This window comes from Chionomys nivalis, chromosome 5, assembly GCF_950005125.1.
Source record: "Chionomys nivalis chromosome 5, mChiNiv1.1, whole genome shotgun sequence".
Taxonomy (NCBI): Eukaryota; Metazoa; Chordata; class Mammalia; order Rodentia; family Cricetidae; genus Chionomys; species Chionomys nivalis.
Window position 1 is genome coordinate 44,372,263 of NC_080090.1, and position 27,678 is coordinate 44,399,940.

The 27,678-nt window shown below is 45.4% G+C and overlaps 2 protein-coding genes across 5 annotated transcripts in view; one reads left to right on the plus strand and one right to left on the minus strand.

Annotated features, from left to right (window-relative positions):
• The window catches only part of Ngly1 (N-glycanase 1), a 46,677-nt gene extending 44,414 nt beyond the window's left edge, over positions 1-2,263 (minus strand). The window contains exon 1 of one of the 2 annotated variants that reach the window (XM_057769335.1): positions 2,062-2,263. In XM_057769335.1, coding sequence (XP_057625318.1) covers positions 2,062-2,192 — 131 coding nt within the window. In that variant the 5' untranslated portion in view covers positions 2,193-2,263. The remainder of the gene's footprint in view (positions 1-2,061) is intronic. The other variant, XM_057769334.1, reaches the window with a different exon arrangement.
• Oxsm (3-oxoacyl-ACP synthase, mitochondrial) lies at positions 1,632-27,366 on the plus strand. 3 transcript variants are annotated; one of them, XR_009057123.1, is made up of 5 exons: positions 1,632-2,082; positions 13,551-13,800; positions 14,339-15,350; positions 16,102-17,149; positions 27,164-27,366. XR_009057123.1 is itself a non-coding variant. In XM_057769336.1 (4 exons), exons 3-4 carry the CDS (start codon positions 14,374-14,376, stop codon positions 16,502-16,504), a joined length of 1,380 nt encoding a protein of 459 aa, XP_057625319.1. In that variant the 5' UTR covers positions 1,632-2,082; positions 13,551-13,800; positions 14,339-14,373; the 3' UTR covers positions 16,505-19,145. The 3 variants fall into 3 exon arrangements, 2 of the variants coding, with proteins under 2 accessions (XP_057625319.1, XP_057625321.1); XM_057769336.1 differs by lacking the exon at positions 27,164-27,366 and having other exon boundaries at positions 16,102-19,145; XM_057769338.1 differs by lacking the exons at positions 1,632-2,082; positions 13,551-13,800; positions 27,164-27,366 and adding an exon at positions 13,809-13,825 and having other exon boundaries at positions 16,102-19,145.
• The last annotated feature ends 312 nt before the right edge of the window (positions 27,367-27,678 follow it).

Here is a 27,678-nt window from a genome sequence, read left to right on the forward strand (position 1 = left end):
TGCTTTGTAAACAAAGTTAGAGGACTATTAAATATGTATATTAAAGAATGAATGAATGAAGGGCTGGGAATACACTCAGGTGGTAGAGTGCTCGCCTAGCACTCAGGAGGCTGTGGTTTCTGTCTCTAGCAGCTCATCACACCAAGTGTGACAGCTCATGTCTGTAATCTAGAGGTACAGGTGGGAGGGTAAGTAGCTCGAGATCATTCTCAGATAACATGTCAAATTCCAGGCCAAAGTTGGGCACATGAATCAAATTAGGAAACAGCCCACCTGTGACATCAGTGAAACTGATACAGAGCTCTTCTGTTTTGCTTTTGAGAAAGTAGATAGCAAGCTCACCTTATCTGAAACTGGGGGGGGGGCATCTTTTGCATACAAATTAGCTCACATTTCTTCCTGTAGTTTAATTAGATGTAATACTGCTGGGGAGATAGTACACATCACTCGAACAGAAACTTAAAAGGATTATGTCACTGGAGATTATAGCAACAAGTATCAGTTTAAAAATGTGCTAATGAAATTTTTATTTGCAATTCCATTCTATAAACTATCCTGAGACTGAGGTCAGAGGAGATGGTGGGACAATATGCTTTCAAAAGTGCTTTCACCTTGCTGCTAGTGGATTTAAAAAAAAAAAAAAAGCCATGGAAACGGAAACCCGAGTTTTCTCTGGTCAAATGAGAGAAGTATGGCCAGGGCCCAGGAGGAGCTAGGAAGTCACTGGATGTGGAGAATGGGACACCGTGCCCAGTCGAGCCAGACTTGGAATTTTAAGAACACAAGGTCACTATTGTTGACAACAAAGAGAGCAATTTCTCACATCAGTTTGAAGCATTTGAGTTAGCAACTCCTAATTTCCTTTTTAGATAAAAGCTCAAGATCAGAACTACAAGCCACAGCCAAGGCTGAAGGCTGTAAGATGAAGCCCAGTTTCTTTTAGAAGTTTAGTAAACATTCATGATGAGGGCTCAGATCGCAATCTTTGTCTCCACACAACGCAGGCCTTCAAGCACTCTCTGATGGTAGCACCTTTGGTTTGAGGGTACTGAAAGCAGAACCTTCTTCGCTAACCCACCCCTTTTCCGTAGAGGGGGTGGGGTCGGGAATTTAAGAATTCAAGAGGCGATCTCAGCCATAGGTCCCCGAGAGAATCATGTCACCCTATGCGTTCCTTCAGAGTCCATGGGCATCTTGTACTCTGAGGTGTTGGGAGATGGCAGGGTAGAAGAGTTTAAGCTGAGGTGTCACAGCGGAAGAGTTTAAGCTGAGGTGTCACAGAGGAGGGTGGTGATGGTCATGCAGTTCACAGTTACGTAGCTGTGAGCAGGCTCAATGCTACATGATATACGGCACATAATCACCTACGTTCTCTCTCCGATTGACTTTCAAATCACTAATGTTACCTAGGGCGGCTCACACCTGTCATCTGCGCACTCGGAAAGTCAAGAAGGGGACTGGCATGAGTTCCGGGTCACAGAGCAAGTCCCATGCCAGCCTGGGCTATACAGGACAGCACCCCGTCTCAGACCAACCCTTTCCAAGTCATCCTCTGAAACTGGGCCACAGGACACGTCCAGCCATGAAGCTGAGTAGGGACTTCGCGACCGTGAACTTAGGATAGCCGGCGCCCGGGGGCGTGACGTCAGTCAACACCTCAACCTCCACCGTCTGCCCCCTCCCGCACGCCTTTCCCCAAAGAGCTGCAGCAGGGGGCTGACTCCAACTTCCAGCGCCGACTCCATGCGGAGCAGCCGCGGAGAGTGCTGCCCTCTGAACGGGACGCGACTTCTCCGGTGTGGTTGCCTTCAAAACTCTTACGGAATCGGGTGGAAGTAAAGCCCAGAAATCCATCGGAAGTTCGTAACTTTAAACTACAAAGGTTTCAACCACCAAACGCGGCGTGAACGTTTAGCCCGCACTCGGGCTGGGTCACAGAGCCGGGGATCCTGCAGTGACAACCTTGGCGAGCCTACGTCGCCCTGCCCGCCCCGCCTCAGGCCCGAGTGCCGGCGGCCCCGCCCGCCTGCGGCCCTCCGGGCTCGAGGGCCCCGGCTGCACCTCAGGATGTTGTCGGCGTAGGTGAGCAGCAGCTTGGAGGCCTCCAGAAAGGTCTCCGGGGTGTTCTGGCAGAGCTCGGCCACGGCCGGGGACGCCGGGCTCGACGAGCTGCCCAGTGCGGCCGACGCCATGGCTGAGCCGCGGCCTCCGCCACCTCGCGCGCCGCGGCCCGCACTGAGCAAGCGCTGAGAGCCTAGGCCGCCGCGAAGGCCTTAGGCCAGGGGGCGGGGCGGGGCGGGGCGTCTCCTTGGACAGGGGCGTTCTGGGCGGGGCCAGAGGCGTTCTGGGCGGGCCCAGGGGCGGGGCTAGGTACCGAGAGGCGGTTCTGATAGTTGGCACAGGGGAGGCAGTCACTGAAGGAGAAAGCTGTGGCTAGTGGGCGTGCGGAGTATGGGCCCATAGATATTTTTACAGCTTTCTCTTCACGTCAGATGAATATTGTTTATGGAAGAAAAGACTCCAGAAGCAAGAACAAGTTTTTGCTTTCTGGGTGGGGGGGCTTGGGTTTGGTTTGTGGCCTAGGGTGGCCTCAAACCTTTGAATTGGCCGCAGTTCCTCCTCAACCTGTGGTTACAGGCAGGTGGCTTCAAGGACAAAAGTGTGGCGATGAACTCTGTCGGGTTTCCGATTTGTGTATTCTTTTCCGAATTAGATTAATGAACATCACCTCAAGCCCTCGCTCACAAGGTATGATTCTGCTGTAAGGAGCATTTAAACAGCATATTGCATCCTATTAAGGAGTTGGGGATTCAATTTATCATGTGACCCACATAAAAACGCATATAGAGTAATAGAATAAAATGAGAAATGAGGAAGAGAACAAAATTAATAAACATGCTGCATCTCTTGATGCATACAGTCATATCATCTATCAATATTCTTTATCTCAGAAAATGAATTCCAGGGCTGCAGAGATGGCTCCGTGATTTATGCACTGACTGCTCTTCCAGAGGACCGGGGTTCAATTCCCAGCACTCACATGGCAGCTCACAAACGGTCTAAACTCTAGTTCAAGGAGTGGCAAAATATCAATGCACATTTGAAAAGAAAAGAGCCTTCCAAACTAACAAAGGTGTTTGGTCCTTGTCACTGTGATTGAACCATGGGGGCTTCCCACATGCTAGGCAGGGGCTTCAGCACTGAGTTACACACTCAGCCTTTAATATAATTGATATAATTTTTTTTCTGGAACTCACTCTGCAGGCTTCTGTCAAACTCTGATATCTACCTGCCTTTGCCTCCCAGGTGCTAGGATTTAAGGTTTGGGCCACTACTATCTGACTTTATTACTTTTTAAGGTTGAGTGAGATGTCACTAAGGGTGGACTTAACATCAATTCATAGTCAAATAACACCTGGAACTTTCTGTACTCTACCCTCCTTGAATAGCTGGAGTTACATTCATGAAGCACAAGGCTTGGCTAGCAAGTATTTCTCGGCCTTGTGTTTTAAAGATATTTACTCACCTAACTTCTTGACACTTATTATCTGTTGCTTTTTAATGTTTTTTTTTTTTTTAAAAAGTATTTCTGGGCAATTTCTTCTAAGAATTCTTCTAGAACTTCTGAATATTCATTTGTCAAATATACCTCAAGTTTTAGCAATTAGGTTTGTGGGCCAACTTCAAGAATGTGGGTTCAACTGGGCATGTTGGCAAATCCCAGAACCTGAAAGTAGAGGCAGAAGAATCAAAAGTTGAAGGTGAACCTTGGTTTCATAGTAAACTTGGCACCAGCCTGGGCTACACCAGATCTTGTCAACATACATAACACGTACACACCACCACCACCACCACCACCACCACCACCACCACCACCACCACCACCACCACCAGTAACAAAAGACATGAAAGTAGGGGGCAGTAGGAGGCAGAAAAAGAGAGCTAAAGGGGATATGAGAGAAGACAATGGACCGAGTATAGTCAAAGAACATTACATATCTATTATGTTCAACAAAGAATATGTTATCCGCTGTTTAAAATTTTCAGTGGGGAACCACAAGTGATTTTTTCCTGGCTCATAACAAAGTAATAATCAGGCTTGTGGCCCAACTGCAAGAGTCCTATGTTTTTGACTGATACTTGGAATCCCAGTGTGTTAAAGGTACAGTCAGGCCAGGTGGTGGTGGTAAATGCCATTAATCCCTGCACTCAGGAGGTAGAGGCAGGTGGATCACTGAGTTCTAGACCAGCTTGGTCTGCAGAGCAATTTTCAGGATAGCCAGGGATGCACAGAGAAACCCTGTCTCCACCACTACCCCACTATAAAATAGGTACAGGCAGAAGGATATGGAATTTAGGGACTTCTGGATTGCCCATTGCTTAGGTCATAAGGTCAACTGAAGGTCTGATAGTGACTATTCTGGCTTTAATTTAAAAAAAAAAGGTAGTGAAGAACCAAAGTTCCTCCATTTTGTCCTCTGCCTCCATCTTGTGTCTTGTGTAAGTTATTTCCTGTAAAACATTCCAGTGCTCAGAAATGGCTAGGGGCAAAAGTAACAACAGGGTAGCCATCTGGAAAGCATACACAACCTTAGAATATCCTTACCCAAAGGTCAGTTGATAAGAAAATTTAACAAGCAACAAGCAAGGTTTGAAAATAAAATTTGTGAAAAGTCCCTAGACAAGAACCAATCAGTATTGAACCCATCACCCCACTCTCTGCTAATGTATTTGCCTTTAAATAACGCCCTCTAATGGGGCGGGGTACCTTTTCTCACTGCTGTGCTGACAAGGTCCCTGCTGGCTTGAAAATTTACACATGGTAGATCTTGCTTTTGCATTTCAGTGAGCTGGTCTCTCTGGTGGTCTTTTGGGGTCTCCACAGACTGGACATAACATTTGGGGGCTTGTCCGGGATCCCCCGAGCCCCCATCAGTACCCCTAACCCCAAAGGTTTATTCTGGTCAACCGCTTAAGTCTATCTGTGTTTAAAGTCTTGTCTGTCTATCTTCTGTTTTTTGTCAGCATCGATCTCTGAATCTGTATCTGAACAGGTCAATTTGCCCTGGTGGACATGCTACAGGGCTGACCTGAGGGAATTGAGAGATGTCCCCTTTTCTCGTCTGGATGGGGGTCTCTCATCTGAGATCATCCCATCAGGGACCCAGTGGGGCCCATCTGTAACTCTGAATTTGAAGTCTCTGGCGATCAGGTAGCCTTACTGAATGGTTCCTGTCCCATTGATATGGTTTTTGATCTTCTTGAGGCCGAATCTCTGGGCTCTCTACAAACCATACCATCTGGTACCTGTGGGAGTCTGTTTTGGACCCTCTGTCTAACTGTTCTGTTTGTTGGTCTTGTGTATTCTATCTTTGTATCTCTGTTGATGACTGACTTGACTGGACAGACCCTGGGTCATTTCTATTCTTCCAAAAGGTCCTCTTTCAACGTGGGCCGATCCCTGGGATCTTTACACCTGAATTTGACTTTTCCTAAGGTTGAGGACATTGTTTTCCGTAATTGCACAGGAAACACGGACCAGATTCATTACATTGTGACCTTCCAGGGTCTCATCGACTGAATTGATAACCCCCTCCCGTGGGTTAAGCCTTTCCTTATGCCTAATCTGACTGCAACCCCTTCGCCTTTGCAAGTTTTCTCCTTAAAACCCCCATGCTGCATGCCACCCTGCCCCATCCCATGCGGGCGGATGGGTTTCCTCAGTGGTGGATGGGTTTCCTCAGTGGTGGATGGGTTTCCTCAGCCTGCCCTTGGGGCTGCGGGTTTCAATTTCTGGCCAAACCTGGCCAAGGTTTGGCTTTGCAGGCAAAAAGTAATGAGTCAGTCACTGGCTATAGGTATTAAGCTGCAGTGACCGTGTTGTGACACTATAGTCAGACATCCCTCCACCAGAGCTGCTTTGGTCATTCAGATCTGATGGGTTATAAATATATGTCATCATTTAGAGGGGCTGGTAACAAATTACTATTGGTTAAGGTATGAAAAAAAATCTAATGTTAGTCTCAGATGTTTCACGCTGGCACAGGATTTGATGTAAATTTAAAGTTATTTTTGTTATAGTATATGCATGTTTCTGTTGTTTAAAATACTGTAGCCATACAATATATTATATACTACTGAAGGAAAACATGAAAAAGACTTTGGTAAGAGTTTTTTATATTGTCTGAGAAGCAAGAAAGACTTTGGTATGTTGTTTGGAAAGTGAGGGAGAAAACAGGAGAATGAAAGAATGAAGAGAGAAAACATGAATTAAAGGTATATAAAAAGTTATAGAAGGGCCGGGTGGTGGTGGCGCACGCCTTTAATCCCAGCACTTGGGAGGCAGAGGCAGGCAGATCTCTGTGAGTTTGAGGCCAGCCTGGTCTACAGAGCGAGTTCCAGGATAGGCTCCAAAGCTACAACAAAATCCTATCTTGAAAAACAAAACAAAACAAACAAACAAAAAAGTTATAGACGGTCAGAAGGGGATGTGAGCTGTGGTTTCTCATACCCGAAAATACTGAATATTCTTGTTTTGTTGAAAAGTTTGTGTAAGTTTTCTTGCGAGCATGGAGCTGAGACAGAAATGGTTTGGGTGCTTTTGCTGTCTCTGCCACCCATTATTGCTGTGGCCACATTACAGGCCTAACTTCAGAATTTATCTCTAAGCTCTGGTTACTGGATTTGGGTTAGCAAAAATTCAGATGACTTTTTGGTCTGTTCTTTATTGAAAAGCTGGCTCTAGAGTTGGATTATGACCCTTCCTTCTCTAGACCCATGCTTATTTAAAAGTTTCCTCTGTCACCCTGTCCGTCTGAGCCCCCGACACAATGACTAGGAGAAGAAAACAAAACAGAACAGTCAAAAAATTGAACTTGGTTCATGTGAACCTTCTGTAGCTTCAGACTTATAGGTTTATTTTGTTAGATATGATCAAAAATCTGTTAAAATTAAAATAAAACTAGTTAAAAGTTAATAACACTGGGAACTGATAACTTAAAATCTATGCCTGGGTAATTTTAAAGAAATCATAAGGCATAATTGCACTTTGGATTTTAGATCGCCATTTTGCTAGAAAACAAATGGATGCCAGATGATTTCAGCGCCATCTTGAGTAAAGGTGACCACGTGGAGGGGGCCTAACTAAGAGGCAGCAACAGGTCTCTAAGACATTTTGGACTGGGGTAGATTTTTACATGATGACTCATGTCCCGTTCCGAAAACAAGATTTAAAATATATATATATATAGGATTTAAAGTATTAAAGCTGTACCTCAATGTTTTTATATTCAAAACTTACCTTGCTGTGCCAGCTAGATTTTGTTAAATGTCACCCAGGTGATAATGGTTATACCTGTCGAGGGTGGGGCCAAAGAGGTACTTTATTTTTGATATTGCAGGAAGACATTTAAGAGATTTTAATTTTTTTAGATTTATTTATTTATTTATACAATGTTCTGCCTGCATATGTCCCTGCAGGCCAGAAGTTGGCATCAGATCTTATTACAGGTCGGTGTGAGCCACCATGTGGTTGCTGGGAATTGAACTCAGGACCTCTGGAAGAACAATCAGTGCTCTTAACCGCTGAGCCATCTCTCCAGCCCCAAGATTTTAATTTTTTAAAAAAGTTTTAAAAATACTTAAATTTATAAGGCTGTGGGACATCTGTGCTTATAAAATGTTTTATTGTTAATATTTGAACTTAAAAGGCTAAAAATTAGGGTCACAGCCATAAGCACCAAAAACTAATCAGAAATGGAAATATTCATTTCTTGTGATGTGGAAGACAATAACCTAGGCAGTTTGACAGAGGGCTTGGAACAGCATCCACGCCTATGAATCTTAATCTTTTGTGGGTTGGACAGGGGTAGTCTGGGACCACTTGCATGTCAGATGTTTGAATTGAGATTCACAACATAGGCAAAACTGCAGCTGTAAAATAACAATGGGAAAAAATTTGTAATGGGAGGATAACAATGTAAAAAACTATATTGAAAGGTCAAAGCATTAAAAATATTAACTAATGTTTTTAAAAAAATGCATTTCCTTGTTCAAGGTCTATTCAGGCTCAAAAACTGCATATTTAACCTCCTTGTCTTTGCTAACTTTGTTGGGTTTAAGCTATTTGAATATACTGAGTCATAATTTTTTTATGATACTAAGGGAAACTTCAATTGAAAAATTGTTTTCTAAGGCTCATACTTAACAGAGATAAAACTACAAAGTCCTTTTCCCCAGGCTAGGCATTCAGACAAAGCTCCCATTCCCTCAGGTTGCTTAGAGAAAGTTCTTCCTGCCTAAAAAGGGTATTGCCCTCCTTATCTCTGCCAAAAAGGAACTTGTGGCTGTAGCGCCTTAGAACTTGTCAAGGGCAATGCTAGCTCCTAGGCTCCCTCCTGTTCCCATTTCGCCCTGTGACCATGTTTTGCCTTCCCAGGAGACAGCATTAACAGCTGGATACAAACTTGTTCAGTTTTTACCCTCAGAATGACCAATTCAGTTTCTTTATTAGCTTCAATTCCAAACAATTATAGATTGTAAAGTTCTAGTCTTATGAAAGCTGCTAACTTAATATAGACTGTGAGGAAACACAATAGAAATTGGTACTGAGAGTAGGCTATTGCTGTGATGAACTTGGCCATTTGGTGTCGATGGGTGGGTGGGGTGTTGTGGAAAGAGTTTGGAGATTTGGGCCAGAAAACAAGATGAAACATGCAGTTTGTGGAGAAAGGAGCGCTAGGAAGGGTAATGCTGCAGCCAAGGCATTTGCTGGAGAGTGGAAGATTAGCGTGGTTGAGGAGAAGCTTGTCCTGCCCCGGAATAAAGGAAAAAGGTGATCTGTGTAAGCCTCCACCTAGCCAAGCCTCCCATGTAAAAGACAACCTAAGGCATCTTTGTTATGGTAAAAATGAAACAGCGCCTTTCCCCAAGTGGTTGCAGCAGAGGCCATGGAGGCCATGAGAAGCTGCGGTGGTAAAACGCCGCAGTTCCCAGTTCCCCGAATAGCCCACAGGGCCATGAGGGTCAGTGGGTCCCAGGCAGGGAGCCACATGGTGGGTGAGAGACAGAGATAGGCATGCCATGCAGAGAAAGTGGGCATTCATTTAGTGAGTTATGGAAGGGAAAGGGAAAGCAGGTAAGGAGAGAAGGGGAAGAGCAGAGAGGGGGTGTCTTGTGCCACTGCCCACTGCCACCACTCTGCAGTGTTTTATTTTTACCATAACAATCTTCTGATCCTAGAAAGCAGCTGAATCAAAAAGCTCTGAGGCTCATGTGATTCAAGGCCCCACCCTAAGCTTGTAGCCGTGCTTGGCTGTGTTTTCCCATGGTGCTGGCTTTAGATATGAAGGAGACAAGAGTGAGGGGTTTATATATCCTCCCTCTGTGGCTTCAGAGAACCTCTGAGACCAGGCAGCACATGCCAGAGAGTCCCTGCATGACGGACCCCATGTGTGGAGCTGTGACAGGGAAGCTTAGTTGCAATCACAATTCCACAAGTTGCAGACACAAGATTTTGGAGATGTCAATACCGTGAGAAATCTGCCAAGGAGAGCTGCATATACGGAGCAGGACCAACCCAGGAGAGAGATGTTTGCTACAGGCAGGAACGTTGGAGGGGTGGAGCTATCTAAGCACTTGATAGAAGATGCAGAGCATCTTTGTCCTGCTATTCTGTTCATGCTTTGGTCCAGGACTTTCTTACTATGTTCCACTCCCACCCTTTTGGGATGGTAATGGAAATTCTGTGTCATATGTTGGAAATATGTGATTTACCTTTTGATTTTACAGAGAGTTACATTCTGAGATGCTTTGCATCTTAGAAGAGACTGTAGGCTTTCAAACAGTGTTGAGACAGAGAGACTCCAGGGACTACTGAAGTTGCACTAAATGCACTTTGCATCACATGGCCACGAGCCTCTGAAGACTAGGGAGCGAGACATAGTGGACTGAATGAGAAATGCTCCCCATAGGCTCCAGTATTTGAACTCCCAGTTCCCATCAGTAGTAGTGTGGGAACATTAGAAGAAACAGCCTTCCTGGGAGAACTTGCCAGGGTTGGGCTTTGGTGTTATATATATCCTTGTCCTACTTTCTGTGTGCTTTCTTGGCTTCGTGCTCACGGTGAAGGATGTGAGCTCTCAGCTTCTCGTTCCAGCCACGATGCTTGCTGCCTGCTGCCATGCTGCCCCCACAGTTATAGCCATTAACCCTCTTGAACTATAAGCCCTTTGCCTCGACATCATTTCTCCAGTCCACAAGTTTTTATTTTAAAATGCTTTAAAATTATTTTCGTGTGTGTGTGTGTGTGTGTGTGTGTGTGAAGTACATACATACACATGCCCTAGCCATGACATCTGGAGATCACAGGAAAAGTTCTGAGAATTGGCTCTTTCTTTCCACTGTAAGAGTATGGAAATGGTTGTGAGGCTAACTGTAATGGTTTAGATAAAACGGCACAGTTCCTCAAGGGGTGGCAGCAGGCCATGAGGGGCAGCCAGGTCCCACCACCAAGGCCTCTGTGGGTTCCAGGTGGGTGGGAGGCAGCGAGTGAGAGACGTTGGCGGGTCAGCAGGTCAGCTGGTCCCACGAGGAGCCGTGGTGGATGACCTGAGACAGATAGGCATGCCATGCAGAGAGAGGGTTTGGGTATAGTTTATTCAGTGAGTTATGGAAGGAAAGGGAAGGAGGAGAGGAGAGGAGAGGAGAGGAGAGGAGAGAGAAAGAGAGAGAGAGAGAGAGAGAGAGAGAGAGAGAACAGAAAAGAGAGTGGGGAGTTGGGGGCAGGAATGGAGGGTGCAGTTACCTCTTTCAAAGAGAGATTGGACAGAGAGAGAGCCTGTAGGTTGGAAGGGGAAGGAAGATCCTCTTGCCTTGGTAGAAGGGGGGGGGAGTGGTCAGGGCTTGTCTCTTAAAGGGACAGGACAGACCATTATATTTCCATACCACAAACACCGGATAGGAGCAAAGAGACCAGCTACCCTAGGATGTGACCAGCATCCAGTTTTCTCAGGTTCTGTCCCCCAACACAACGCCCTCAAATAAGGAAGAAGTCTTGAGAATCCACTGTCCCAATTCCTTTAACCTGTTGTGCCTAACCTTCTGCCTTTTTATTATAAAAAAGAGATGGGAATGTAATAGTCTGTCCTGTCCCTTTAAGAGACACTGTCCCTTTAAGAGAGGTTAACCCTAACCCTAACCTCTCTTTGGAAGAGGTCTCTCTTCAGAAGAGGTGGCTGTGGCTTCCTCTCCTCCCCCCTCCCCCTTTCCTTTCCTTCCATAACCCACTGAATAAACTATACCCAAACTCTCTCTCTACATGGCATGCCTATCTGTCTCAGGTCACCTGCCATGGTTCCTCTTGGGACCAGCTGCTCCACTGATCTGCTGAGGTCTCTCTCACTAGCTGCCTCCCTCCCGCCTGGGACCCACAGAGGCCTCGGGTGGTAGGACCTGGCTGCCCCTGTGGCCTGCCGCTGACCCTCAGGGGAACCACAGCATTTTATCTAATCCATAACACGAACCTTTATGAGCCCTGGTGGCATACCTCTTAATTCCAACACTTGGGAGGCAGGTGGACCTCTGAGAGTTCAAGACTAGTTTGGTCTACAGGATGGGTTCCAGGACAGCCAGGGTTACACAGTGAAACCTTGTCTCTAAAAACCAAAACCAATATCTATATATCTATAGATATCTAGATATTATAGATAGATATATAGATATAGATATATAGGGAGAGAGAGAGAGAGAGAGAGAGAGAGAGAGAGAGAGAGAGAGAGTGTGTGTTCTGATAATGTAATTCAGGTCCTATAGCTCTAGTGAGCCTAACTTTTCAAATTTGACACTGGCGTATGGACCTGGTGTCTTGTGCCTACTGAATACATATTTACATCCAGGTATTAGCCATGCATTTGTTTAGTTCATAGCTTGAAATCAAGGCCCACTTGTTGGAAGCATTTCCTGAGTTTATGAGGTAGCACTGACCACCTTGTCTCCTTTGTGTTCCAATAATATTACAAGCAGTGGGAAGGCCGACTTGTTGGACAGAAAGTTTATTTACTTGGGAACTGTATTTGGAGATGAAGCTTTGAACAAGAGAACTTTTAAAGGAGGCTATGATAAGCAATTTGAATACAAATTTGAAGATTGGTGTTCGCTACACCATGATATTTTAGCAAGAAATACAGTACTAACTCACATTTTATAAACTCTTTACCCCTTTCCAGATGAAATAAAATAATCAGAGAGAGAAACACAAGTAGAGATCATAGTCTTGTTATATCACTTATGTCTGTATGCATTGCTTGGAGAATTCTTTCCCTGGGAAGATATAAACAAATACAGGGCAGGATCAATAAATCAAAGCAGGAATCCCAAAGTCCACTTTGGAATACCTACAAGTTTATTTGGCTACTTACAGAGTGTGGCTGAGGAGTTGCTTACAGGAGTGTGGGAGGCTCCAAAAACATCTGCACCACCAGCAAGTTTCACTGCAGCATGGATGACGGCATAACTTCTCCAGGGCTGCATAGCTAGAGTTCCACAGTCTACATACCCCAGCACCTTCTGAGACCCGAAAGGACAGGAAGGAGTAACATTATTTTCACTGCAGGGAGATCTTACTAAGCAAGTGGAGATTCCTGAGATCAAGGACAAACTTGGATTCCTTAAACATTATTATAGACAAAGTAGACTTTCAAACAAATCATACCCAGGAGTAATGAGGAAAAAGATAAACTTGACCCAAATCCGTTTCTACTGTTTGTGTATACTTGGCCACAATGGCCACAAGAGGTATCACCCACAAGGACACCGTTATGAGTAAAAGATTCAGGTGCAGATGGCACGGTCAATCCATCATCCAAAGAAGAAAAACCAAAGCTCACACCTGGGACAGATTTCAGCAGCTGGTCAAAAAGCACCACCTTGCTGTGTTGCTGCGTGTCGTACTTTCCCACTACAGATTCAGTCTGCCCTGAACGAGTAAGTTAAACTTTCATAAGTTCAGAAATAAACGTGTTTTTCTTGTTTCCACGTCAGATATTGGGCATATTCCAGTCACTTCCCTCCACAAGTCAGCAATATAAAGTTTTATTTTTACAGAAGCATCATTAACTTACTATACACTATTTGCTTACTATGTAAATAAGGGCAAGGAAAAAATGGAGCCGGGACACCACAACCACTGCCCATCACAAACAGACTTCAGGTTTTGATTTTAAAGACAGGGTCAGCAGGGAGGTAGCCCAGGCTGGCTTTGAACTGGATACACAGATGACGATTGTGTTCCTGATCCTCAGCCTCCCAAGCGCTGAAATTGCAGGCGTGTACCATCATGCCCAGTTTCTTTGCAGACCTTTAAGTCTAAAAGCGCTATATTCTGTTTTGCAACTGACGCCTGCTAACAAATGCTCTCGGCGTCTTTGCACATTACGAAACAGTCACTCGCAGCATTGTTTTCAGTGGCTGCGTGGCATTTGGATGATCTGTTCAAACGACCTCAGTTTCATGTGTGGCATTCTCGAGAGTTCTATTCGCTGCTTTCCTCCCAGATATCAGGGAGCCTGACTGAGACTACAGCTTTTTGTCCTCCCCGGAATGTCCCGAGGAAATGACTCCATCCCTTCTCTGGCAACACCGACATGTCGGTGCGTCACAGTTGTGTCTCAACTAGAGGAGGCTGAGAGGCGAACTCAGCCCGGAGCCCGGCGGAAGTCCTGCCCCGCTTGTCCGACCTCTGACGCCAGGCGCCCGTCTCCGGGCGGAAATGCATCAGTGGGCCAGTGTGCGCATGCGCATAAGGTGGGTGCCGGCGTTCTTGTTTCAGGTAGCGGCCGCGGTTGGCCCTGGTGGCTGAGTGCACCCGGGTTTCAGGGTGGGGGTGAAGGGTGTGGCGTGATCGTGGAGCCCTGAGAACTCTTAATGCTGACCCCGGGAAGTGCGGACGCCTGCCTGCCACGGCTGCGAGGGCTGTGGCGGGGCCTCCGGAAGTAGGTAGAGGGCGCCTCCCAGAATAGGCCCGCGATGGCCGTGGGAGTGCCACGTAGACTCAGCCCACACCGTACAGTAACCCTCGGTGAGCCCAAAGAAGGATGCCCGCTGTAATCTGATCAGAGTGGGCTGGCCTCGAGGCTTTCCTTGTCCAATTTTCCTGAAAACTAGTGAGCTGGCTATCAGTTGGCTGCCTGAGGTCCCTCGTAGCTTAAACACGAAAGTTGCGTCCAAACGAGGGTGGCATTTCCCTGCGGCCTTTCGCACATGACGGCAAGCACATCTAGGGTAATCGTTAGACCCTTCCATTGTTTAAATGGCCCTTTCTGTCTCTTGTGGTCTGTTCCAGGAATAAACGTGTTTCTGCTCTTGTGAATTTCAACCATGTTGTCCAGCGGCTTACAAAAATTTCTAAAAGCCGCAGGCTCTCCTCCACATCCAGCGTCATGCTGTTGGTTAATAAGCAAACGCCAGTCTTCTGGAGCCCTGCCAGCAGCCGCGTTGCGTAGGCGAGTTGTCATCACAGGCATCGGGCTGGTGACCCCACTTGGTGTTGGCACTCAGCTAGTTTGGGATCGGCTTCTCCGAGGAGAGAGTGGGATTGTTTCTGTAGTTGGTGACGAGTACAAGAGTATTCCTTGCAGTGTGGCTGCTTATGTGCCAAGAGGTACTGAGGAAGGTCAGTTCTATGAACAAAACTTTGTGTCCAAATCGGACACCAAGTCCATGTCATCTCCCACCATCATGGCCATCGGGGCAGCAGAGTTGGCCCTGAAAGACTCCGGCTGGCATCCGAAGTTAGAAGCAGATCAGGTGGCTACTGGTGTTGCCATTGGCATGGGCATGGTTCCTCTTGAAGTTGTTTCCGAAACGGCTTTGATGTTTCAGACCAAAGGTTATAATAAAGTCAGCCCGTTCTTTGTCCCTAAGATTCTAATCAATATGGCTGCAGGTCAGGTCAGCATTCGCTATAAACTCAAAGGCCCCAATCACGCGGTGTCCACAGCCTGCACAACAGGAGCACATGCGGTGGGAGACTCCTTCAGATTTATAGCCCACGGTGATGCAGATGTGATGGTGGCTGGGGGCACAGATGCTTGCATTAGTCCATTATCTCTTGCTGGGTTTTCTAGAGCCCGGGCTCTGAGCACAAACCCAGATCCCAAGCTGGCCTGCCGACCGTTTCATCCAGAGAGAGATGGTTTTGTCATGGGCGAGGGCGCTGCTGTGCTGGTGCTGGAAGAACATGCGCATGCTGTTCAGAGAGGTGCCCGGATCTATGCAGAAGTTCTGGGCTATGGACTCTCAGGGGATGCTGGTCACATAACAGCCCCTGATTCTGAAGGAGAAGGTGCCTTCAGGTAAAAACTGGTTCTGTTCAGAATTTTTTTTTTCCTGTAAGACACTACTAGAATTCAAATTAAAAAAAAAAGTTATCTGGTCGTGGTGTATAGTATGTATATTTTTCTATCTTAGACTGTATTTTTTTTTAAATTCTTTGCTTGAAATGTTTGAAAACATTCAAACATCTTTAAACAAAAATGGAATGGACTTTAGTCAAACCCAGTAGAGCTGTGTCTTTGCTGACTCCCTGTGTACCCCTTTCTGTTTGGCAATCATTCTGCTCCCTTCCTCAGTCTCCCCTTGAACCCTTAGCAGACCTGGAGAATACAGACGAAGCCTGCTAGGTGTGTCTGGTTGGGTTCTGTTCCTTACAGAGCAGCATTTCTCAGCTGCATCACCCCGAGGTCTTGCTAGTGTGCTGCTTGTGGATTCTGACTGTATATCTGGGTTGACACTCAGAAGCCTACATTTCTAGCTATCTCCAGACTAAAGACCATACTTTGAAAACAGTCCAAGATAATATGTTACTTTCTTAGCTTAGACCATGCTATGTTTATCAAGTTAAATCTGCCAGGAGTTCACGGGATTTCCTGTAAAGGCAAATACTAGCTATTTTTGGCTTTGTGGATCATAGGGTCTCTGCTATGACACTCAGGATGGAGCTTACCCTGTGTACTTGGAAACCTTTATTTCTTTCACACAAGCTCTTCAGGTGAACAATCTCCTGTTAAAATTAAACTTCATTTGATAATTTTCTTTTCTTCCTAGATGCATGGCTGCTGCTGTAAAAGATGCAGGTGTATTGCCTGAACAGATATCCTATGTTAACGCACACGCCACCTCCACACCACTGGGTGATGCTGCTGAAAACAGAGCCATCAAGAGGCTCTTGAGAGATCACGCCGGGGCCCTTGCCGTATCCTCCACAAAGGGAGCCACCGGGCATCTGCTGGGGGCTGCAGGGGCGGCTGAGGCAGCTTTTACCGCACTGGCTTGTTACCATCAAAAACTCCCACCGACTTTAAACCTGGATTGTACGGAGCCAGAATTTGATCTCAATTATGTTCCTCTGGAGGCGCAGGAATGGAAACCCGAGGGTCGGCGTATTGGACTCACCAATTCCTTTGGGTTTGGTGGTACTAACGCAACACTTTGTATCGCTAGCATATAAACATTGGCTTTTAATTGTCGTAAATGTATAAATGATATGCACATACATGTTTATTATCAATGATCAGATGTCTTTAACACAATTGGTGTTTGTAGTAGGGTAGTTTTTGCTAGGGAAGGGGCTGCCCAGCGCCTTGTGGGTACTTGCAGCAACTTGACATCTCCTGTGAGATTTCTGTGGCAACTAGTGACAGCCAGATTTGTCTCTAGACATTGCCTTATGTTTTCTGGGGGACAAAATAACCTGTATATGTGAACTGTTGATTTATATTTTCCTAATGCTCTGAATCAAATAACTTTTGGTGCTATTTCCTCCATTCCTGTCCTTCTAGGGAACTTATTTAGAGCAACTCCTCCAAGCAAGGCTGTGTTGCTGCATGTTGTAACTCCAGGGACACCATTTTTCTACAGGATATAGGAAGGATAAGATACGTGTAAGATTGTGTGTCATCAGTCAGCATCCTCCGAAGACAGCTGTCAACCAGTGATGACCTGTTCACCGATCTAGGTGTTGTTAATGGAATTTCTCCAAACTCTCAAGTGTTCATTTCTCAGAAGGAGGAAGTGAAACTGGTTTGACATTTCTTATTCTGAGTGTATTTGTGCTGTGAAGAATAGACGAAGATCTTTTGAAAAGAAACTCTCGGTAAATGAGGCCCCCTTTCCCCTCAGTCTATTTTTGTTCTGTGGCCATGCTCTACTAGCTTCCTGCTCTAAGAGCCAGTGGGCCCTCTACTTGCTGCCTTGGGGAGTTCTCTCAAGCCAGAGGAGCAAGTTCCCCAGAGGTGACACCCAGCAGGAGGAGTGGAAGCATTTGACAGGCGGCTTCTACTGGAGAGCGAGGGCTCCACTTCCATGCAGACCCTCAGGTTCGCAGTGACATGGAGCTTCATGCCCCAGCTCAGACACCTTTAGCCACTACTCTGTCCCCAGGCAGCTTTTATGGTTTTATTCCTATCCCATAAGTCATCCCCAAACAAACTGCCTTTTCTCGGGCTCTGCTTTCCCAGTGGCTCACACACTGAGATGGAGTCAAGAGGATCAATGGTTAACTGCTTTTCTGCAGAAATGAGTGGCTTTCCCGTATGGTACTTAAAATGTTGTCCTTGTTTTAATGCTTTTTAGAGTTTTAAAATAACGTGTATTAATGTTTTCCCTGCATATATGTATGCACACCATGTGTGAGCCTGGGCACCGGGGGTCCAAAACAAGGCATCAGATCCCCTGGCACCTCTGTTGAGGATGGTTGTGAGTCACCACAGGGGTGCCTAGAGCCAAATCCTCTACAAGAGCAGCTGTCTCTTCCCTGCTGAGCCATCTCCCCAGCCCCTTGTCCTTGGTTTCCAAAATCTGTGTGGGGGTAGTGGGTCATGTCTTTGGGTGCCTGTGCCACAGTGGTGGTCAGAGGACAACTTTGTGGAGCTGGTTTTCTCCTCCCACTTTCATAGGAGTTCCAGGACTCAAACTCAGGTCTTTAGACTTACATGCAAGCACCTTTACCTGCTGAGCCACCTTGAGGGTCTCACTTTGTAGCGCAAGCTGGCTCCAAATTTTCTGTAGCTCGGGCTGGCCGCAAACTTGTGAAGAACAAGCAGGCTGTGGGTTCCAAGTGGCACCACACCTGGGTTAGTTTTATCAGGCTAAAACAACAATGACGCCGACTGTGGTTCTCCATCCTCTCGTGCTCAAACACTGTAATCGGTATTCATGTCCACTGGCATCTATTTGCTTAGCTGACAACTTACCGGGTGCTCCGTCTGTCAGCTGTAAGACAGTATGCATGAGAGAAGACCCGAAGCAGGCTGAATACATAAGTGTCAGCAAATCTCAGGATAAGTGGGAAGATGAGAAAGAAAAGCTATTCCAGTAGGTAGAAGTTTAGCACATTTGCACTAAACAAATCTAATAGCCTCTGAGGTGGAAGACTGGGAGATACTGTCAGAAGATCTGGTAGATGTTCGGTTGCAGAGAACCCAGCAAGTTTCAAGGAAGTGAGGGTAATAAGCTGTTTGAAATGGTAGGATGGTTGTGTCCATTTGGCTGGCTGAACTTTTTGCTTAGGGTTAGTTGTAAGAGATTTCTTATGAATGATAAGAAAGATGTATTGGATCTTTTTTTTTTTAATTTTTTTAAAAATTTATTATATATACAGAGTTCTGTCTGTATGCTTGCTGGCCAGAAGAGGGCACCAGAAGTGAGCCACCATGTGGTTGATGGGAATTGAACTCAGGACCTCTTAAGAGCAGTCAGTGCTCTTAACCTCTGAGCCATCTCTCAAGTCCCAATGTATTGGATCTTAATGTTTGTCAGTGGGTAAGCCTGCAACTGCTTTTCCTTCCTGTGAGCCCTGAATCTGCAAAGGTATATCTTTGGCTCCATGACACCAGATGACCCTAGCTAGCTCGGGGCCCTTCCCATGAAAATGGAAAAACAAGAACTTGTCACGGTTTCAGTTCCTCCTTGTGTCTGTGGGTTCTGGTTGGCTTCTGGAACTTTCCAGTTGTCTTCCGTTCCCTGCACCTGCTGTGTTGCAAACTCCTGCACCAGCAGGCTGCTGGTCACAAGCAGTATTACAGAAGACGCTTAAGCTGTTCTCACAGTTGGGTAGCGTCTGATCCGTAGAGGAAGCCCCCATCTCGGTGGCTTTGTTTCTCAGACTGTACCTTGACCAATATAAGAGGAAACGATGCAATAGGAGCGCCGTTACATGGCTGATTTCAGAAATCTCACTGGCTGTCAAGAGAGGTGCCTGCCCCAAGAAAGCTTGAGTCCTTGAAGGGAATCGAGCCAGAAGGGTGTTGGGAAGGTAAACAGGATACCGTGACTCATTTGCGTTCCAAAGTACATCAACGGCTCTTTGTGAAACCAGCTCTAATGCGTGGGCAAATCTGTTCTCATTGTGGTGAGAGGAGTTTTGATAAATGCGCTTGCATATCTTTAAATAGTGCTTCAGCATTTACATCACATCTAAAACTGCTTTGTGACCTGTTACAGGAAGGCATTCCAGGGTTCTTCTGTTATGCCATGCCCACTCTCCCGGACAGAAAAGTACCCTCTTTGTTCAAGCGGACCTATGCTAAGTTAGAAAAGGAAGTCATCTCAAGTCCCTTGAGAGGCTGGATTTTCAGATTCCCAGATCCACCCCTTGCTTTGCAAAGGGCCCTTTCTGTGTGCTTGCTGTTATCTGCAAGCATTTCCTCACCCCTAATGAAAGCCCTTCTTCAGCTGATTTTGTCTGCTGTGTTTAAGAATTTTCCCTTCTGCTGTATGTCATGCTCAAAAATTTCCCTTTTAATTTTTTTTTCCTTTTCCTTTTTTCCACTTGTTTTTGCCTCCCCCCCCCCATTCTTGGGATTGTAGGTGCCAGCCCCCACCTCCAGCTTTTTTTTTTTTTTTTAATGTCAGAGCATCTGAGGTCTCTATTTTTTTAATTGATTTTTATTGAGCTCTACATTTCTTTCTGCTCCCCTCCCTGCCTCTCCCCTCTATTGAAGGAGCTGCAGGCTGCGTTCCTGCCACCCGACTCCCGGCCGCCTGGCTAGCTTATGCCCTGAAATAATTACACGGAAACTGTATTCTTTTAAACACTGCTTGGCCCATTAGTTCTAGCCTCTTAATGGCTAATTCTTACATCTTGCCTAACCCATGTTTAGTAATCTGTGTAGTACCAGTTTTACCAGGAAAGATTCAGCATGTCTGACCTGGTGACTTGCTTCATCGCGTCTGCCCTGGACAGGAGAGGCATGGTGTCTGCCTCACTTCCTCTTCCTCCCAGCATTCTGTTCTGTTTACTCCACCCACCTATGTTCTAACCTATCAGGACAAGCAGTTTCTTTATTAATTAACCAATGAAACAACACCTACATCACCCCTCCCCCCTTTAGCCCTCCCCCAAGGTCCCCATGATCCCAATTTACTCAGGAGATCTTGTCTTTTTCTACTTCCCATGTAGATTAGATCTATGTAAGTCTCTCTTAGTGTCCTCATTGTTGTCTAAGTTCCCTGGGATTGTGGTTTGTAGGCTGGTTTTCTTTGCTTTGTGTTTAAAAACCACCTGTGAGTGAGTACATGTGATAATTGCCTTTCTGTGTCTGGGTTACCTCACTCAAAATAATGTTTTCTAGCTCCATCCATTTTCCTGCAAAATTCAAGATGTCGTTATTTTTTTCTACTGTGTAGTACTCCATTGTTTAAATGTACCACATTTTCCTTAGCTATTCTTCGGTCAAGGGGCATTTAGGTTGTTTCCAGGTTCTGGCTATGACAAACAAAGCTGCTATGAACATAGTTGAGTACATGTCCTTGTGGCACAATTGAGCATCCTTTGGATATATACCCCAAAGTGGTATTACTGGGTCTTGAGGAAGGTTATTTCCTAATTTTTTGAGAAATTGCCACACTGACTTCCAAAGGGACTGTACCAGCTTGCACTCCCACCAGCAATGCATGTTGGACCCTGAAGTCCAACTACCAGGAGGAATTGCCCCAAGAGACCATCTCTCACACCACAGTTGATGTAAAAGCATGAGGATTTTATTAATTCTGTCATGACAGGGTCTTTCTGCATTCGAGAAGCCAGAAAGACCCCAAATGGCTGGTACAGGCTACTTAAAAAATAAAAAAAGCCACAGAAACAAGGGGGGAGTCTGGGAGTTGTTTTCTAACTATTATGATTGGCTTATTCAAAGGGCTATTACCAATAATTAATTGGCTGGAGAGCGGTTGCCAGATCAGAGGAGGTAAGAGGAAACATCTGAGAGTCACTTTGCCCCTTCCCCAGGGACTGAGTCAAAACATCTGTGGACATCTGTGAGTTATCTTGTCCTAATTTCAGGAACAGAGCTCTATTTGGAGAACACTCACAAGGATTTAGGGAGATGGAAAGTTCCCAACATTTCAGTACCTGCATGTATAAGTTGTTAGGTCCTTGGTTCCCAGGGAGGAGGGAGCACTACTGCTCAGAAGAGTTGTCAGAAATGCACTAGAGTTATCCCAGAGTTTTACATGCAGGAGTGCTCCCTTTCCCCCACAACCTCTCCAGCATAAGTTGTCATCAGGGTTTTTGATCTTGGCCGTTCTTACCGGTATAAGATGGAATCTCAGAGTTGTTTTGATTTGCATTTCTCTGATGGCTAAGGATGTTGAACATTTCCTTCAGTGTCTTTCAGCCATTTTAGATTCCTCTGTTGAGAGTTCTCTGTTTAGGTCTGTGCTCTATTTTTTTTTTTTTTAAATTGGGTTATGTGTTCTTTTGTTGACCAATTTCTTGAGTTCTTTGCACATTTTGGAGATCAGACCTCTGTCTGATGTGGGGTTAGTGAAGATCTTTTTCCATTCTGTAGGCTGCCATTTTGTCTTGTTGACTGTGTTCTTTGCTTTACAGAAGCTTTTCAGTATCAGGAGGTCCCATTTGTTAATTTTTTCTCTCAGTGTCTGTGCTGCTGGGGTTATATTTAGGAAGTGGTCTCCTGTGCCAATGCTCCTTTAAATTCTTTTTTTTTTTTTTTGGAGGTCTTTTTTTTTATTAATTAATTTATTTAATTATTAAAGATTTCTGCCTCTTCCCCGCCACCACCTCCCATTCCCTCCCCCTCCCCCAATCAAGTCTTCCTTCCTCCTCAGCCCAAAGAGCAAGCAGGTTTCTCTGCCCTGTGGGAAGTCCAAGGACCACCCACCTCCATCCACCTCCATCCAGGTCTATTAAGGTGAGCATCCAAACTACCTGGGCTCCCACAAAGCCATTACGTGCAATAGGATCAGGAACCCATTGCCATTGTTCTTCAGTTCTCAGTAGTCCTCATTGACCATTATGTTCAGCGAGACCGGTTTTGTCCCATGCTTTTTCAGTCCCCGGCCAGCTGGCCTTGGTGAGTTCCCGATAGAACATCCCCATTGCCTCAGTGTGTGGGTGCACTGGTGGAGAAAACCCAATTAAAACCCCTAGATGGTAACATCAGCCACCCTCAGCCATCATCTTGGTGGGCCATGGTGGCCGCCCTGGTGCTGTAAACCAGCTTGTCATTCCTAAGTAACGTGAATCATTGGTGTTTGTCCTCTTTTTCATGCACAAGTGGGAGGACCAGAGTTTAGACTCCCAGCATCCACACAGATGCCAGGCAGCTGGCCTGCCGGTAATTCTATTGTGGTTCAGACCCTGCCCACTCAGTTCTAAGTATTTATTGGTCATAGGTATGGGATCTGTATGACAGTTCTGATGGTCTCCGTCTTGAGTATGTGTCACAAGACACTGGAGTTCAGACATGAGGGCATAACACAAGCTATGCAAGTAGGCCCCTTGGATAGTGTTAGGTCCATTTCCACCACTTTTGTTAGCCGGATGCATTTTGTGTGAGGTTCTGCACAGCTAGTGATTAAGGCCGGTTAATGTAAATTGGCAGTCATTGCCTCTACTGTGCAGGTGCTTCTGGCGAGTGTAAAAGTGACTCAGAAGGCCTCGCTCTTAAAAGGTCCACTCACATGGCCCTAATCAAAATATTCTCCTGTTCCAGCCCATACTTCCTAGACCTTTAACTAAAAGCCAGGACTTCTTTATACATTTTTAGTTTGGGGGCTACTCCTGCTACCAAACTGTGATGGTTTGAAAGAGAAATGTACTCCATAGGCTATGCATTTGGACACCTGATCTCCAGTTGGTGATGCTGTTTGGGTTAGGGAGCCATTTAGGAGGGGTAGTCTTGCTGGAGGCAGGTCACTGGAGGTGGGCTTTGAGAGTCTATAGCCTTGTTCCTCTTCCGCTTTGCTCTCCGTCCTCTGTGAATGGCGAAGCAGTGACCTCTCAGCTTTCTGCACCAGCTGTTTCGGGCGAAGTGGAAGGAAAGGATCAGGGCTACAGGTCAGCTGCCCAGGGGTCCCTGTTCTTCTCAGAGTCCAACAAAGAACTGAATGCTCAGGAATGACATCCCTAAAGATTCAGAAAGGATGAAAGTGGGTGTTTACTGAAGTGGAAAAGCACCATGTTGGGAAAGGTAGTCTCAGCTGTAGATCATCAAGTGGACTCTGGGTGGTCTTTTATAGCACCCTGGCTCTCCCCTTTTCTGATCCACACTTTTTTTTTAACTTCCTTTGGTCATTACTTCATCTCCTCAGCCTAGATGACCTTTGGTGCAGGGAGATAACAAAGATCAGGGAGGAAGCATTCCAGCTGCAGAGTTGGGATATTATCTCTTGATAGACAGTTCAGCTGTTTACGTGGGGATTTTATCTCTTTCGCTCTAACCTCTTCCCTGATTGCCTCTTCCTGGTTCAAACCTCAAACATCCACTGGATGTCATGGCTCCCCGGTCACCATGGATCCCCCTTTGGAACAATAACCTAACTCTAAAATAAATAAATAAATAAATAAATAAATAAATAAAATAATAAATAAATAAAATAAACTCTACTCAAGTTGCTGCTGGTCACGATGTTTTTATTAGAACAACGAAAAGTAACAAATACACGAAGTAATCCCCAGTGCAGCTTTGCCTATCGAGTATCTTCCCTGGTTGGTCCCTTGCCAGCCCACCCAGCATGACTTCAGCAGTGCTGCCATCCGCTTTCAACTTGACTTCCCGCAAGAACAATTCCAAATGTAAAATCAGGATTCAACAATTGATTGCTTTCACTTTCTGCTCCAAATTTCCTGGTTTTTTTTTTTTTTTTTTTTTTTTTTTTTGTTTATTTGATTTTGATTTTTGTTTTCTTCCATCCTTGAATTGGGTCAGCCCATGAAGATGTTTTTGGGGCATATCTTGGTTACTGGATTGAGGTGGGAAGATAAGCTTACTGCTGAGGGTGACAGGGAGCTGTGCCTCTTGTGCCTGCTCTCCCAAATGCTGGCAGGCTTCATTTAGACCACAAAGTAGTCATGTCCTTTAAGTGACGATGTGATCTCCGTTGGATGGATAAAGAATCTGAAGTTCCTTTCCATTTTTGTATTTTGAGACAGGGTCCATGCTATATGGTCCAGGCTGATCATAACCTCCAAGTGCCAGGCTTACAGATGTGCACGTCAGAGACCAGTTTAGGAATCTGGGAGGTCAGTGACAGATCAGCGACAGATCGGGAGCTCAAAGGGGCCTTATGGAGGTCGAGGAGCAAACTCTTGATCCCGGGAACACATCACCCTCCTGAAAAGCAAGACCGAGCCTCCTCACCAAGAGTGGTCTTAGACTTGGAGGAGCAGAGCTCTTCAGAACCCTGTTCTGAGTTGTATGAAGGAATGGAAGAACTTCACTGAGTGTCTCTGTGTTCACTTAGTAAGAGCACAATGTGGCTATTTTGTTTTTGTAGATACTAGTGATGAAATTCGAATTTGTCAGCCGTCTTAGCCAAATCCCAGTCTCTGCTCCCCAGTAAAGGGATCCATAGATAGAGGTATTTGATTTCTCCAGGTTTTATGTACGTCTTCATTTATAATTTTAAAAATTAGGGCTGGAGAGATGGCTCAGTGGTTAAGAGCACTGCCTGCTCTTCCAAAGGTCCTGAGTTCAATTCCCAGCAACCACATGGTGGCTCACAAGCATCTGTAATGAGATCTGGTGCCCTCTTCTGGCATGTGGGCATACATGCAGGCAGAGTACTGAGAATACTGTATACATAATAAAATCTTTTTTAAAAAATCACCCTAAAACCTTAACAGGAAAGACCCATTACCATTTGCAGATAAAAATATAGGTTTTTATACATAAATGTATGCATATTTGAATACATACAAAAAATAAACCTTACAGAAAGGAGTTGGAGTGGCGCAGCACAGTAGAGCCGTCTCAGCCCTAACTCTCCCTGCCCCCATCCGTGCACAGCTTCCTGGGGACCACAGGTGGGGCTGAACTGCTCATGCTTTGTATAGGCCATTCTATTCTTTTCTCTCAAGATTTTTTAAAATGTCTTTAGGTTCCCCGCAAGAGAGAAAAGTTTGGCTAGAAATGGATTCAGATAGCGAAGGAGTTGAAGATTTCTAGTTACTGAGCTCAGCACATTGCTGAAGCCATTTTGTCTCATTAGCATTGACTGAACAGGCAGTGAGTGTTGCCTTTGACTCTACAATGCTTGGTTTTACGAAGCCATCCTCTGTTAAAGATAGACGTGGAGACTACCTGACCACAAGTAGTCTTGCTCTTTAGAGTGGTATCCTGAGAACAGGGGAAGGCTTGGACTCAGTAGATGTGGATCTATGGTGTGGGAAGTCCTTCTGTCTATGTGCTGCTTTTATTGGTTAATAAGTAAAGGAAATGCTTTGGACTTATAGCAAGGCAGAACTTAGGTAGGCAGGGAAAGCTAAACTGAATGCTGGGAGGAAGAAGGGTGGAGTCAGAGAGATGCCATAGAGGTGCTGCTAGAGCCAGACATGCCAAAACTTTGCCGGTAAGCCTCTGCAACATGGAGATATACAGATTAATAGAGATGGGTTAAATTAATATAAGAGTTAGCCAATTAGAAGCTAGAGCTAATGGCCAAGCAGTGTTTTAATTAATGCAGTTTCTATGTGATTATTTCAGGTCTAAGCTAGCCAGGAAGCCGGGAACCAACAAGCAGGCCTTCCTCCAACAGATCTAAGTTACTATTCTCAGCTCTGAAATGAGTTTAATGGGTCCTGTCCAACCAGCTGGGCAGAGGGGCACCTTCCTGTAATTCCAGTAATGCAGAGACTGAGGGAGGAGGCATGGTGTGAACTTGAAATTATCATGAGCTACATACAGAGTTCCAGGCTATCCTGGGCTACAGAGTGAGATCCTCTCAAAACGCTTATAATAAAATAATAATAAATGATAATAATATCTAACAATGGTCTCGAGGCTCTAGTAAGTACTTGTTAATGCAGCACACATAATCCTCCTCACAGACATTTTCATCTCTGGGAAATTGGCTATTAAGTCCATAAAATGTTTTTATGTTATTTTTGTATATCTATATAACTTTTTTGGTTATTATTATTAATTATTATCCTGTTGTCTTTGGGACTCATTGTGGCTCGGGTTATAGCCCTACAAGGAGAATGGTTTGCTAAAGTAAAAAGTGCCTATCTAGTCTTCAAAAAAAAAAAAAAATTGGCCCAAAATAATCAGTGTGAGGCATTGAACAAAATAACATAGGAACTTGGGGAATCCTTCCCGAAGGGACAAAAGGCAAGAAAGCCCCACTTCTAGCAGGGCAGCGGTGAGGTGATCTCTGGGTTTGTTCTAGCTGATGTTTTTTCTTTCTTTCTTTCTTTCTTTCTTTCTTTCTTTCTTTCTTTCTTTCTTTCTTTCTTTCTTCTTCCTTTCTTTCTTTCTTTCTTTCTTTCTTTCTTTCTTTCTTTCTTTCTTCTTTCTTTCTTATTTTTGGTTTTCGAGACAGGGTTTCTCTGTGGTTTTGGAGCCTGTCCTGGAACTAGCTCTTGTAGAGCAGGCTGGTCTCGAACTCACAGAGATCCGCCTGCCTCTGCCTCCCGAGTGCTGGGATTAAAGGCGTGCGCCACCACCGCCCGGCCTGATGTTTTATTTTTAAATGTCTATGTAAAGACTCTTTTTAGGCTGCCAGTATGGGGAACCCTTTGCACATAGGGTGGGTGAAATCACGACCCAGGTGTGTATCTAGCGCACTTGAGATGAACAGACTTGAATGCTCGTTGTTTACATAGGCCAGTATTGCAACACATCTTCCTTTTTTCTCCTTACAGATTTCTTTAGGAATTGTCTGTTGGTTGAAAGCAAGAGAGAGGAGTTTGATTAAAAATGCATTCAGAGAAGACATACGAACGAGTGTTTAATGATTAAGTGCTGTTCTTAGATTGTCATTCGGGAGATGGATGCACAATGATGCAGAGGGCACAGGCCCCAGAAGTAACCCACCCCCCAAGACAAAGAGACTTTTAAAGTGGCCTGCAAGCACAGCTTTTGCTACAAAACCTTGACTCACCTGGACTCACTAGGTGACTAAAGTCAGGAGGAAGTCTGACACCTCTGTCAGGCATGTTAACTGCTCAAGGAGTGTCTACCTTACCTATCCTATCCTGCTTCAAGGTTGGAGGAACAGTGTCAGTCACGGTCCTGAACCTTGAACTTCAAGGGGATCAGAGTCTCATAGGAAGATTACCCCCAGATGAGGGGTAGTGACATAGGAGGGTGAGGCTGTCCCCCAAAGCAGAAGCACCACCTTGAGTGATCACTAAGGACGTCTTTGGACCACCTTGCA